Consider the following 14,567-nt stretch of genomic DNA (forward strand, 5'->3'; position numbering starts at 1 on the left):
TTTTGTCTTTTTTCCGTGTCCGGCAACGGATCGCAACCCTCAGTGTTGCCCCCGTACCGGACCGGGGACCAGCAACGGGATTGCAAACCTCGGTGTTGCTCCTGCGCCTCGCTCAGCCAGCGAGCGGGAACCGGTCTGTACGTGGGATCCGAACCCTCGGGCGGGAGCGCCGCCGCGCTTCCCAAGCGGCGCACCCGCCGCTGCGCTTCCCAAGCAGTGCACTATCCAGTGCGCCACCGGGCCGGCCCCAAAATTCCTGTTCTATACAAAATAAATTTTATACCCATGCTGAATAGATAATTCAAAAGAAGTGAGTGAATCGGTTGTCAAGGGTACTATCTGTAGGGAGTAAAGAACAGTCGTAGTATCTCATTCAGACTGAAAGCCAAATCAATTTACCCAGACTGTACTTTTCTCTAACTTCTTTTTTATTTTGGGTGGGGGAACGGAGACTCGGTAAGGAATGATGAAGTAACAGTGTAGGGAAAAGCAGCCTAATAATTTCTTCAGGATTAGAAAGATGTTTCTGTTGAACAATAGCTTGTTTGAGAATTTAGGCTGTGAGGAAGCTTGACTATTTCAATTCACCTGTCACTGCGGCAGCTCCCAGCTTGCCAGGGGTGGGAGTGGTAGGGCTCTGAATAGACAGAGTCTATGAACCTTGAATGCATAAAACTATATCCTTTTAGTTACAGAGCAGTTAACATTTATGCTGTTATTTAAAGACTTGTAAAGGGTTGCTAAAAATTTAACTCATGCTACACTCAGATATGTAAAGAAAAGTGTAGCTTCTTTGTTTTTCTCTATGTGATCTGGTGTTTGTTGTCTACACAAGCCTCTATTCTGCTGGGTAGCCAGAAAGAAGGAAAAGAAGCCCCACAACTTCAGTCTAATCCAGCAAAATTATTTTAATATTAGTAATTGAAAAAAGTCCCTTTAGTTAACTGTTTAGCATATTTTGTTACAAGAGCTTAGTCTCTTTGTGTCTCTCCCTGCTCAACAAGAAAGTTTGTGGGTACATGATGAGTGTTGTGGGTGCCTCGGCAGAGGATGACATGAGAGACTCTGGTGTCAGAGTGGACACTCTCTTATCCTCACTCATCTTGCCTAGTGGATGGGTGGCCAGCTCCATGGTGACCCCTGAGGTATCACTGGTCCTGATATTCTGCTGGTGTCTGCTGTTGGAGCCTGGGGCTGGTGTGAGTTAGGTTTGCCTCTTGGCTTGATCAATGCCTGGTGGTCCTGCCTGGCTGATCTACCTCCTGGACACCTGCCTGCTGCTGAAGCCCCCAAGACCCGTCTCACTGAGTCCCATCCTGATCTGACTTATATCACCGTGACATAAAGAAGATTTTACCAAGTGTGGTACCTATCACCACTTGGCTGACACTTCTGAAAATTCCATAAATTTAGCTTTATAAGCATTTGTATTCAGAAGGGATTTCCAGGATAACTGAATGTGCTCTTCTTAATTTTTAGGTGAGGAAAAGGGGCAGGGAGCAGAAGGTTTGAGAAAAGACAATTACTTATCACCAACACTCTGCTGAGTGAATTATTCAACAAGCATTTACTGATCGCCAGCTTTGTGTAAAGTACGGTGCTTGGCTCTATGAGGGGTGTGAAGATATGTAAATAATATGAGGCCTTTACGGACTGAAAGGGGATGAGGCTGATTTATACAAATACCAAGGTAGGAAGTGATGTGCCTTCAGTGTACATAGGAGCTTATCGTGAAGGTCCTGACGCAGTGGTAAAGATTAGAATATCTTCTGAGAAATGAAAATACTTTGTGCTGTATATTTCTAAATTTGTTGAAAATAGGTAATTACTGTATGGAATATATAACTCTACCCTGGTATGGAAGATTATTTTAGTTTTTATTATAGGTTATTCCTACCTTTTGCATTTATACATTTTTACTGTCTTATTACATTCAAGAAGAGTACTGAGGGACTCATATTTTTAGTTTGTCTCCCCTTTTTTTTTTTCCTGATAACCTTGACTTTTTGGCCTCTTATTTGTGAGAAGTTAAATATGGCAAGATGATCAATCAGGAATTCCATTGAAGAGTCTTTTTTTTTTAATTGAAATGTTATGGATTATACATACTTATGAGATACAGTTGAATATCAGTACCTGTGTATAATGTGTGATGATCAAATCAGGATAATTAGCATATTCATCATTACAAAATGTAATCATTTCTTTGTGTTGAGGATATTCAGTCTCTTCTAGCCATCTGATAACAGTAAATTAATGTTAATTATAGATGCCTAGCTTGACTATATATCAGTAGAACTCATTTTTCCTAACTAGATGTTTTGTGTCCATTAACTAGCCTCTCACTGTCCCCCTCCTGCTCTTCCTTTCCTGCTTCTAGTAACCACAATTCTGTTCTCTCCTTCTGAAAGTTCCATTGGAAAGTCTTCTGAATAATAATCTATTGATGGGGCTTCAGGTTCAGGCCAAGGTGGAGACAGTCTACTATAGCCTATCCCTTCTATTGATTGCAACTAAAACCTCTAGATGAAATCTAAAAAATAACTACCTGCAGCCTCTGAAAAGTTAACAAAAGCAGGCAGATTATGGGAAGAAGTGTCACCTTGGAGAAGTGACCTACATAGGTATGAGTTTTCCCCTTGTTTCTTTTATCTTGCAGCTTTCTTCTAAGAGCAGGCCCCAATTATAGAGCAAGGGGGCAGTGGTGGCAGAGGTATAAAAATCTCCAATAGAAAGCCCATCTTTCTGGCAAGAAGGCTCAGGAAAATGGACCCCTGTGGTTTAAAGAGTATGGTGGTGGTAGTGGAGAAATCCTTGTCTTTATTCAACTTTTTTCTTGCAGCCATGTCCCAGTTTCAGAGCTCTGTGTAGTTTGTAGCAGTGCAGGCAGCAAAAAGACAATGAGAAAACCTGTGTCTTTTGGTCAGAAGAACTGGAAAAAAGAGCCCCTGCAAGTGGGAGAGTGTAGGGGAATCCTGGAGAGGAGAGAGAAAGAGAGAGAAAGGGATCTGTTAATTTTATGTGTGAACCATACAGATTTTACTCCTGAACTGTACATCTGTGGGATAGACCCCAAGTAGCATAGAAAAGGCTTTGGAAATGGAACTGAAATTGAAGCCACTGAGTCTACACAATATTATGCTCAAAATGGCCAGGATACAATCCAAAATTACTTGACAGAAAATAGACAGGAAGAAGATAAGCAACAGATGTCAACCCTGAGATGACCCAAATATCGGAATTATTAAAGACTCGACAACAGCTATTTTAACTATACTCCACTAGTAAAGGTAAACATATTTTAAAAGAATAGAAAAGATTTTAGTCAAGAAGTAGAAAAAAAATAAAGAACCAAATGAAATCTAATACCTGGATTAAAAATTTGTTGGATGGGCTCAGTGGCAAAATGGAGGTAACCTGAAAATAGATCAATATCAACTATTTAATGTGAAGGACAAAGAGAAAAAAATATTGAAAAAAATGAACAGCCTCCAGGACTTGGTGGATGGTATCATAAAGTCTGACACATGTTGGCAACCCAGGAACAGAAGAAGAGACTGGCACAGAAAAAGTATCTAAAGAAGTAATGACCAAAAGCTTCCCAAATTTAGTGAGAGAGAAATCTACAGCTTCACGAGGTTTGGTGAGCCCGAAACAGGATAAACTCAAACACACTCCTAAATACTTCATGAACAGCTAAAAAAAAAAAAAAAAGGAAAAGAAATCTTGACAGTAGCTAGAATAAAATAACAGGTCACTTGTAAGAGGAGTAATGATTCAAATGGCTAGAGGTTTTGCATCAGAAACCATGGATGCCAGAAGACAGTGGAACAAAATCTTTCAAGTGTGGAAAGAGAAGAGCTGTCAATCCAAAATTTTGTACAGTGAAAATACTCTTCAGGAATGGGTGTGAAATAGACATTCTCAGATGAAGAAAAACTAAGAATTCCTTGCTAGCAGACCTTTTCTAAAAGAAATGCTAGAGGTAGTTTATCAGGTTGAATGGAAATGGTATCAGAGGAAAAGTTGGAACTTCAGGAATAAAGGAAAAGCAACATAAATAATAAATATCTGGGTGAAGAACAAAGGCACTTTTTTCTTTTAATTTCTTTAACATGTATGATTATTGAAAGCAAACATAATATCTGGTGGGCTTTCCAACGTTTGTAGATGTAATACATATGACATTATAACAAAATATAATTGGGGAAGGGTAAAGTGGCATATATAGCTTTAAGATTCCTACTACTTGAAGTGGTAAAATATTAACTCTTAAGTAGACTGTGAAAGGTTAGGTATGCACATTGTAAATCTAGAGCAACAATATAAAAATACAGAGATTAGCCAAAAATAAAATTAAACAACAAAAAATTCAAATAATACAAAATAAGTCCGGAAATGGGGAGCAGAAGAACAAAACAGGAGACAGAGAAAGCAAATAATAAAATGATGATTGATTATAAATTCAACCAGTGAATAATTACACTGAATAAATGGTCTAAAAACACTAATTAAAAGAGGTCAGACTGGATTAGGGGAAAAAAAGCAAGACCTAGTTATATGCTTGATACAAAAACCCACTTCAAATATAAAGACATATATGGATTAAAAGTAAAAGAATGAAAGAAGATATCCTATAAAACACTAGTCAAAGAAAAGCTGTAGTGACTATGATGCTATTAAGGAAAATAGACCTCAGGATAAGAAATGTTACCATGAATAAAGGGAGGTATTACTTATTGACAATAAGGCCAATTTTCCAAGAAGACACAACAGTCCTAAATATATATGCACATAACGAAATTTTAAAATACATGAAGGAAAAACAGAACTACAAGGAGAAATAGGCAAATTCATGATTATAGCTGGACACTTCATTCCTCTTTCAGCAATTAGTGGAAGAAGTGAATAAAGTCAGTAAGGATCTAGATGACGTGAACAATACTATCAACCAACTTGACCTAAGTGACATTTATAAAGTGACATTATTTTCAAGTGTACATGGTACATTCACCAGGATAAATCATATTCTGGCTGATACATCCAAACATGTTTGGAAGAATTGAAATTATAAAAATATATTCTCTGACCAAAATAGAATTAAATGAGAAATCAGTAATAAAAAGATATTTGCAGAATCTCCAACTATTTGGAAATTAGCCGACTTCTAAATAGCTGGGTGAAGGAGGAAGTTCTGAAGGAAATTAGAAACTATATTTTATAGAATATATATTAAAACAGATCTCCAAAAGTATGGAATGCAGCTAAAGCAGTGCTTAGAGGGAAATTTATAGCTTTTAATGCTTATATTAGGAAAGAATAAATATTTTAAATCTATTATCTGGGCTTCCATCTCAAAGACAGCCAAAGAAGAACAAATTAAACCTAACACAAGCAGAAAGAAGGAAAGAATTAATAATAACAAAAATCAATGTAAATGAGAGGAAAAATAGAAAATGAATGAAACAAAAAGTTGGCTCTTTGGGGGGGAAAAAAGTGATAAATCTCACCAGGTGGTCCAAAGGAACAAAAAAAAACATTAATTACCAATATCAAGAATGAAAGAGGTAATATCACTCCAGACTTATATTTAAAAGCCAATAAGTAATATTATGAGCAACTTTATGTTCATAAATTTGAGAACCGAGATGGAATGAACAGATTCCTTGAAAGATATAAACTACCTATGGTCCCTCAAGAAGAATCTCAATAGTCCTGTATCTATATAAGTAATTGAATTTGTAGTTAAAAATCCTCCAAACAAGGTAACTGTGGGCCTATCTGGGTTCACTGGCAAATTTAAACAAACATTTAAAGGAGAAATTATACCATTTCTATATAGTCTCTTCCAGAAAGTCGAACAGGAGTGACTGCTTTAAAACTCATCTTATGAGCTCAGCATTATAACAAAGTTCAGAGAAAGAAAAGAACAGACCAGTGACTCGTGAGTCTAGACACAAAAATCTTTCCCAGCAGATGTTAGTGAATGGAACCCAGCAATATATAAAAATAATACATCATGAAACAGGGGAGTTTATCCTAGGAATACAAGAATGGTTCAACATTCAAAAATCAATCAATGTAATTTACCATATTCACAGACTAAAGGAAAAACTATAGGATAAATTCTACAGATGCAGAAGAGCATTTGAAGAAATTTATCCATTTATGATAAAAAAATTTCTCAGAGAACTAGGGATATAAGGGAACTTCCTCAACCTGATAAAACTTTGCATAAAACCTATACCTTATATAATATGTAATAGTGAATGACTGAATGCTTTCTCATTAAAACTGGGAACAAGGCTAACGTATCTTTTTTTTTTTTTTTTTTTTCCTTTTTGTCTTTTTTCATGACTGGCAACGGATCGCAACCCTCAGTGTCGTGCCTGTACCGGGCCGGGACCGGCAATGGGATCGCAACCCTCGGTGCTGCACCCGCACCTCGCTCAGCCAGTGAGCGGGAACCGGTCTGTATGTGGGATCCGAACCCTCGGCGGGAGCGCCACCGCGCTTCCCAATTGGCGCACTATAGCAGTGCGCCACCGGGCCGGCCCTGTATCTTCTTTTATCACTTTTTTTCACACTAGCCAGTCCAATAAGGCAAGAAAAAGAAATAAAAAGAATACAGATTGGGAAGAAAAAATAAAGCCATCTCTTTGTAAATGACATAGTTACATACATAGAAAATTTCAAAGAATCTATAAAATACTACTAGAACTAAAAAGTTTTTAGCAAGCTCAGAAGATCTGTGCTTCCTCTCTTCAGTCATCACTGGCCGTGTTCTACTCTCTTGTTTGGTCAGATTTTAAAGGTTGATGGAAGGGGTGGTTTGTTAAGGAGTCTAAGGATGGTTAGTCTCATTTTATAGTCAAGGCCTCTGATCTTAAGAGGGTCTTCAATGCTGCTGAGCAGTTCTATTCATTTCTTAGTATATTCACTCTCTTAGAAGATTATATCACAACTGCTTCTCCTTACCGTTTTTCTCCTGCTTTTTATTGAAAAGAAAAACAAAAAACACCTTCTTCATCTTTTTAGTCACCAAATCTATCAACCTACCTGCATCTGTACTGGTAGACTCTAGCTTTGCTCCTGATAAAAATGGAGGAATGGTCCACATTCTTATCTAAGTTCAGCCCCCTCAAATTGTACATTGATCCTATCTCTGCACCCCTACTCAAGGACCTCATTTCCAAATTCTCACCTCTTTCCAGCTTCATCAGTTTTTTACCATTTACTGGATGGTTACTGTCAGCATGTGTTAATATTTTCCCATATTCCCCTCTATCCTACTACCCAATGTCTCTGTTCCTTTTTATAAATATATCAGAAGACATATTTATGGCCATTTTCTCTACTTCCTTTCCTGTTCTCTCCTGAATCCCCTCCTTTCAGGCTTCCAAAAGTCTTGCATGTTGCCAAATGCAGTGGCTTATTTTCAGTCCTTATCTTACTTGATCTGTTAGCAGCACTTGGCACAATTGATCACGCCCTTCTGGAAGCAGTTTTTTCACTTTGCCTCTGGGATAACATCTCTTGGCTCTTCTATCTCACTGGCATCTTCTTTTCAGTCTCCTTTGCATATTCTTTCTCTTCTTGACCATATTAACTGTGTGTTTTAATGCTTTGACATCTGGGGCCTTGCTGACCTTGGAGAGACTGCCTCTCACAGGGTTAGTCAATTCCTAGAGAAGATAGTGAAGACCTTAACCTTGGAGCACATCTTTCATATGCAAACCAACCAATTCAGTGCCCATTATCCTAACTGCCTCCTTTATTGGGCTTTCACCCTCTGGGCCGCTTTCCACCTGCCCTAATCACCCCAGGGCCAGGTACCAGACACCTAGGGACAACCCCTATTTCCCAGAGCCTGCTGAAATTGTTCAAACTGGCCAGTCCTCAGCCTGTTTTCCCTGCTTCACCCATTTCATCCTGTGGAGACCACAGTAAAGGTTCTTGCCCATGTTGCCCTCACCTCCTCTGCCTCCTGACTGACCTTGCTGCTTCCCCATGTGGCCCCTTATAGTGTTGTGTCACCCTCCTTAGGAACTATAACAAACTGCGTTTTCACTGGTATTTGTCTCTTGGTCTGTTGGCCTCAGAGTGTACAGGTTGTCCATACCTGAATAATAACAAAACCTACATTTAAAAAAATGAGTGTCCCACAGCTCAGTCTTTGGACTTCTCTTGTTTTTCTACTCTCACCCTGGATATGTCTTTACCCAGTCAAGTATTTAATATCAGTTCTATGGTGACTCCCCAAATTCAGGTCCCTGTCTCCCCTTAGCACCCTATATAAAATAGCACACTCATCACCCTCTCACCACTGCTCCCTTTATTCTCTTTATCCTGCCTAATTTTTCCTTTTTCACCTGACATGTATAAACAACAGGAGAGATTCATTGGCATCCTTAGTTTCTGAATGGTGTTGGATTGTCACTCTCTGACTGGGGAGCTTGAGTTCAAATTTGCTATTCCTATGTGCCAAACCTACCCCTTGTCCACCTGACTTTTCCTAATTGGATTCTCATGACACTTGAAGAGGAGAAAATACAATATTTTTTGAGTTTTTTTCAAGCACTTTTTTAAACAAACATTTTTTGAGTATTAAACATTTTTCATTTTGGAACTTGGCATAAGTTTTGCATTTGGATCATAGGTGAAAAAAATTTCCATTTATCACTTTAAATTGTTTTTATAAAAAATATTATGAAATCAACTAGTCTTTGTTATTACTCATTACCCTCTCCCCCAAGGAAACACTGAGTCCTCCAAAATTTCCATTGTTTACAGAGAAAGCTTATTGCAGGTGTGGCAGATTGCTTATCTTTATCAGAGTGCATCTCTATTTCAGAGTAGTAAAGGAATTGCAAAAATTGAACTTTCAGGGGCCGGCCCGGTGGCGCACTGCTACAGTGCGCCGCTTGGGAGCGCGGCGTCGCTCCCTCCGAGGGTTCGGATCCCACATACAGACCGGTTCCCGCTCACTGGCTGAGCGAGGTGCGGGCGCAACACTGAGGGTTGCGATCCCGTTGCTGGTCCGGTCCCGTGCTGGCGCGACACTGAGGGTTGCGATCCGTTGCCGGACACGAAAAAAGACAAAAAGGGGAAAAAAAAAAAAATTGAACTTTCAGGCCTGGTTATGTTAGTTTTGAAATGCAGCTGTTTAATTAAATATTAAGCATTAATCCTCACATCCTCAAAATAAAATATAAAAAAGAGATGTCAGTAATATCTAATCTTTTTTTTTTCCTTTTTTGTCTTTTTTACTGACTGGTAACGGGATCGCAACTCTCGGTGTTGCGCCCCCACTGCGCTCAACCAGTGAGCGGGAACCAGTCTCCACATGGGATCCAAACCCTCAGCGGGAGTGCCATCGCGCTCCCAAGCGGTGCACTCTCCAGTGCGCCACCGGGCCGGCCCAGTAATATCTAATCTTATCCAGTTTTAGATTAGTGAGTAGCTATGTACCCTGGGTCCTTAATGAAACCTGTCATATTCACAGTTTACTATCACTTGGTAAATCTCCTCTGTAAGCATAACTAGTGGCCTGTTGCTATGAAAAATCTTTGCTTGAGAATGTGAACAAGTGTTTGTATTCATGATATCTAAGATCTCAAGATAAATCTAATTCTCATTCTTCTCCCATCCCATTTTTATTTATTTTTTATAGGAATTTGCTTTGTTAAGCAGAACAGACCTGTCCAGAATATAGACATTATGGTTGGGGGAAATGGGGAGATGTTGATCAAAGGGTACACTTTCAGTTGGACGTTGAATAAGTTCCAGGCATCTCAGGTACAGCATGGGTGGGGGTGGATGTGTATTTGATTGTGATAATCACTACATAGTATATACATAAATCCTTACATTGTATACCTTGAATATATACAGTTTCTGTTAATTGGATATTTTTAAATACAAAAAGACTTCTTCATGCTGAGTGAGATGGGGAGTCATTCAAGGGTTTTGAACAGAGGAGGGACATGGTCTAACTTACATTTTAGAAAGACCACGCTGGCTCCTGTGTCCAGGTGAGAGATGTTATAGCTGGGACCACAATGGTAGTGTTGGAGGTGGTGGGAAGTAGTCAAATGGGAGATATGCTTTGAAGGAAGAGCCAGTAAGATTTCAGGATGGATACAGTGTGAGGTATGAGAGAGGTGGGGATGACTTCCAACTGTAATGAAAGACTGTAAGACAAGCAAGGCCTTTTGTTTTATTTTCCTTTTGTGTGGGGCATAGGTAGAATGATAATGTGTCCAGTTTGGCGGTTAGAGAGACAAGGGGAGAGAACCATAGGATTTGCTGTTCCTGTATCCTCACAATGGTACCCTGGATATTGCAGACCTCTCAAATTTATAAAGACTTCTACTACAGCCCCCAGACTCAGCACTTTCCCTTGGAGAATTACCAGATCTGGCTTGGGCTGGGAAGTAATCACAGGAATTCCTAAAGGGGAGTACCTGTTAGCCTAGAGCTTCCTGCTGGCACAAACCCTCAGGGATGTATCTTCCTTCTTGGGGTCACTCCCATTCCCTTCTCTTTCTGTCTTAAGTCACTTGTCACTGAATTACCTGCTGATTCCGCCAGAATTTCTTTGTTTTGCTTCTCCAGTTACTGATAAACCAGACCCACCACTTCTCTCTTCAGAGCAGCATGGCCCCAATAATAATGGAAAATATGCAAGCATTACACTCGATTCTCCTCGACCCCTTCTGTTTTACTATCTGTTTTTATCTCATAAGTGAGAACGTTGTCTTTCCTGGGTTGCACTGATGCATATTTACATGCACAAAATCAGAATTTTCCTACATTTTGGGAAAGTACATTTGCTGGGGAAAGAGTGTTATTTGTGTGTATTGTGGCTGAGAGCTGGGGAGTGGGTGTAAGGAAAAAGTGACTCCAGTGGTGAAGGTAGAAGGAGAGTGGTGAGAGCTGCCCTCCTCTCTTCTTTTCTGTTGTCAAGCTCTTCCACTGTTTGCCCGTCACCACCAGCCCTGCTCCCACGACCTCCTTCACAAGCCAGGTGGGACGCGGGTGCTTGCTGGTGCAAGGGGACGTGGGGCACTTTAGCAGGGAAGGAAGAGTTTTTCTGAATTCTGGAGCTCTCAGGCAGGGGGGATAGTACTTAAAGGTTTGGAGTCTGGGAATAGCAGGATCAGATCGGGGTTTTAGCAAGGCAATCCTGGTCTGTGGGAGACTGGGTAGATGAAGAGAAACCAGAGACAAAGAAGTAGGTCATAAAGTGGTTAAAATAACTTGTGCAAGAGAAGTTGAGGGCCTTGACTGTCAGAGAGGCTTGGTGGGGAGGGACCAAAGGAAAGCAGAGCTTGAGGAAGCAAAGTGAGAGTATTTGATGACCAACCTGTGGTGGAGAGTGCAAGAGGGAGGGAATGGCCACAGGGTGACCAGGACTCCACTCGTCCTGTCCTGAGAGGTGCTAGTAGAGATGATGCTGGCAGGGGGCAAGAGGGGTTCAGTATGACTTAAGCTGAATTCCAGGAGCCTACAAGATTACCATGTGCGTGGAAGTAAAGTTCCTGGAATTGCCATCTAGATAGAGCCACTTTGAAGGCAGATGGAAAAAATATGGCAAGCTTGGGAGATTAAGAAAGACATGGGCGATCTGGGTGTAAATCCTGGTGATCGAGGTGATCAAAGTGGGACCTGGCCTGCGGGCGGCTCTCAGACGATGTCGCTGTCTCTATCACACATGTTGCCTTTAGAAGGGTTTTTGCCAGGGCGTATTTTGTGCTGGAAGAATGATGAAAGATGGTTTTGTTTCTGAACAGGGACTAAATTATTTGTCACTAATACAGCAGCAGCTCAGCCATTACTCATGAAATCGCCGTTATCAGTAATATACACAAGAGCTCCCTTGGAATTCTGAGTTCCTCTCAGCAGTTTATTGAAAACCGATCCATGACAGAATCAATGCTAGTGCAAAATACCTCGTGCCTGTTAACTAATTCTTCAGGTATCTGCTGGGCTCTGAGAGACATGAAGAGGCACGAGCAGCCCACGCCTCAGTGCAGAGACAGACGAAGCTGCAGAAGCGCTTGTTTGGTCTCTTGCATCTGTGCATTTGGCTCTTAATTTCCTGTCAGATCTGTTCAGTCACCTCAGCTTAATCACATAAACCTGGTTTGGTGGCTTAGGTTATACAGGTTTTCAAATCTCTTCTCAGTATAATTTCACTTACACAGAAGCTTTATGAATAGAGAATTTTAATAATAAAGCTCATTGTTTAAAATACTCATTATCCAGGTAACTTTATTTTTTTTTAATATGGTAAGTTTTAATGCTCCATTCCCACTGTTCTTATTGGACAGTTTGTTAGCAAGCATTTTAAATGCTGTACTTCCTAAGTAATTAGGTAATTTGACAACATCAGCACTACTTCCTACCTGTGTCTTGCAATTCCTCTAAAGGCAGTGGTTTGTAATTCATTGCTCTGATTTAAAGGGTGTGACTTTTTTTTCCTGGGAAAGGGTTTAATAACATTTATAGAAACAAGAAGCGAATGCTAGAATTGATCCGGCTAGCTTTTCCCTTCTTAAAGAGCTGCTGCTTAGCTCCCCTGCCCGGCAAGGCTGGCGCTCCAGCTGGCCAGCCGCAGTTACCAAGATGGAAATCAATCACTAGACTGCGATTCTGATAACATCGCTTTGCAGGGCAATTACATCGAATCTCTCCACGTTCACAGATGTGTTGAAAGGGATTGCTTGTGGAAATAGATCTGGGAGGCAATTTTATATATTCATTTGGCATTAGTCAAATTTTTTTCTTTGGCCAAACCAGGGAAAAAATGCAGTTTATAAGATTTTTCTTAAGAACCAGATAATTTTAATGTTTGTATATTCATTTGTGTGGCAAGAATTTTTCATGAATTAAGTTAAAGAGTTGACTTTTCTTGAACTGCTTTTATACTATGCCTCGTTATTAAAATATGCATAATTTTTTTGGTCTTTTGAAAAATCAAAGTTCTCCTGCCTTTTGTATTTCTTCATAATTCCCATCATGATATTAGTCTTATAATATACTATTTCACAGTTAATCTGTTTTGACTGAACTTTAAGTATAGTGGAAAATTCACATTTTCTATTTTTAAAATCTGGATCTCATAGAGATTTAGAGGGAATTTCAGCACTCTACCACCTTATATTGGCATCTGCTTTTGTGCATGCCCATATATGTAAATCTGGTGTGTTAGGGTTATTCTCTCATATTATTTGGAGAATTCTCAATCCTTAAGGTTCAACTGGTGCTTTGTGAGGAGGTTCTTGCTAATTGATTTTGAAGGAATGTTTTTCCTGCAGCGGGATTGTGTTTCTCTAGCATTACTGACAAGTTTATTTTTGTGGGTATTTTCTCTAATATAATCATGATAATACCATTATTTGCTCTTTATTCTCCATGACTTAGTAGAAAAATTTGAGCAACCAAAGCTGAAGAGTAATTTGTTTGTTTTTCCAAGGTCTCATCAGAAAATTGAAGACTCCGAAGAAAGCAGTGAGGAAATTCTTGCCCGTCTAACATCTGCGGTAAGAGCATGGGACTTGCCTGCCTAGAGGTGCAGAAATGATGAGGCTGGGGTCTTCGAAGCGAGGCAGTTTGGATAGTAGCGCGGAGAGAGACTGGCCCTGTGGCTGCTCATCCTTGTGGGAGGTCCAAGGTGACTCATCGGGAGGCAGTGGCGTCAGTTTTCTCTGCTCTGATGCAGCTTCCCTGGGGATATTGTAGATGCTCCTGGTGGAAAGTTTCTGCAACCTTTGTGGAGGCGTAGTATCTGATTTTTAAAAATATAGTAGGATTTAACCTAGGAAAAGTTGTGACCTGCCACACAAAAGAGAAAAGACTGTCTGTTTCATTAGGAAGAAAAATCACCTCAGCCAACAGAAGGCCCGGACTTGGCTTTTAATGAACTGTACTATGTCAGAGCATTTTCATTGTATTTTTTAAAGCCACTAATCAGACTTGGCAGTAGCCTTGTTGGTTGGTTGAAAGTTTGTGCCTTCCTTCACAGGACAACCTGGCTGTACTCGCTAATCATTGTGTTCCAGTTTTTGCAGGCTCTAGCAATCCTATGTCACAAAATCTGTATCCATTGGCTTGACTGTTTGGAAACTTTTTTAGCCTTCCCAAAGACTCTTTAGTTTTGCTTTAAGTCTATTATTAGAGTTGTAATTGCTGAAAATCATGCTTGATTGGTTTAGTTTTATACAGCATGTCTTGTCAACTGAGCACAGCTTGCATGTTGAAAGTTGTCTTTCCTACTCTTCTGAAATGTAGCTTAGAAAAGTAATTTTTGACTAAATATGGTGATCAGTGATATAAAACTTCATGTGAAATGGAATCTTGACAGCATGTCATGAAAAAATTTAGCATGACCTTTGCAGTTTAAAATATTGAACAAAGAGGAGTGCTTATTGTGCGCAAAATCATAATACCTGTTAAAAAAGCACTCACTGTGGACCATATACTATGTTAAACACTGTAGGGGGTGTTCATCCACATACGTACTCATTCTGCTGAACTATGCAACAGTGTTCTGAAGTAGGTGG

At 39.9% G+C, this 14,567-nt stretch overlaps 1 protein-coding gene across 1 annotated transcript in view; it reads left to right on the top strand.

The window, feature by feature from the left end:
* The window catches only part of LOC103601926 (rap guanine nucleotide exchange factor 5-like), a gene marked incomplete at its 3' end in the record, with an annotated part of 45,359 nt that overhangs the window by 13,348 nt on the left and 17,444 nt on the right, over positions 1–14,567 (top strand). The window contains exon 5 of the mRNA XM_008586333.1: positions 13,481–13,547. Within this exon, the coding sequence (XP_008584555.1) occupies positions 13,481–13,547 (67 nt within the window). The remainder of the gene's footprint in view (positions 1–13,480; positions 13,548–14,567) is intronic.

The sequence above is a fragment of the Galeopterus variegatus genome, unplaced genomic scaffold, assembly GCF_000696425.1.
Source record: "Galeopterus variegatus unplaced genomic scaffold, G_variegatus-3.0.2 Scaffold3939, whole genome shotgun sequence".
NCBI lineage: Eukaryota > Metazoa > Chordata > Mammalia > Dermoptera > Cynocephalidae > Galeopterus > Galeopterus variegatus.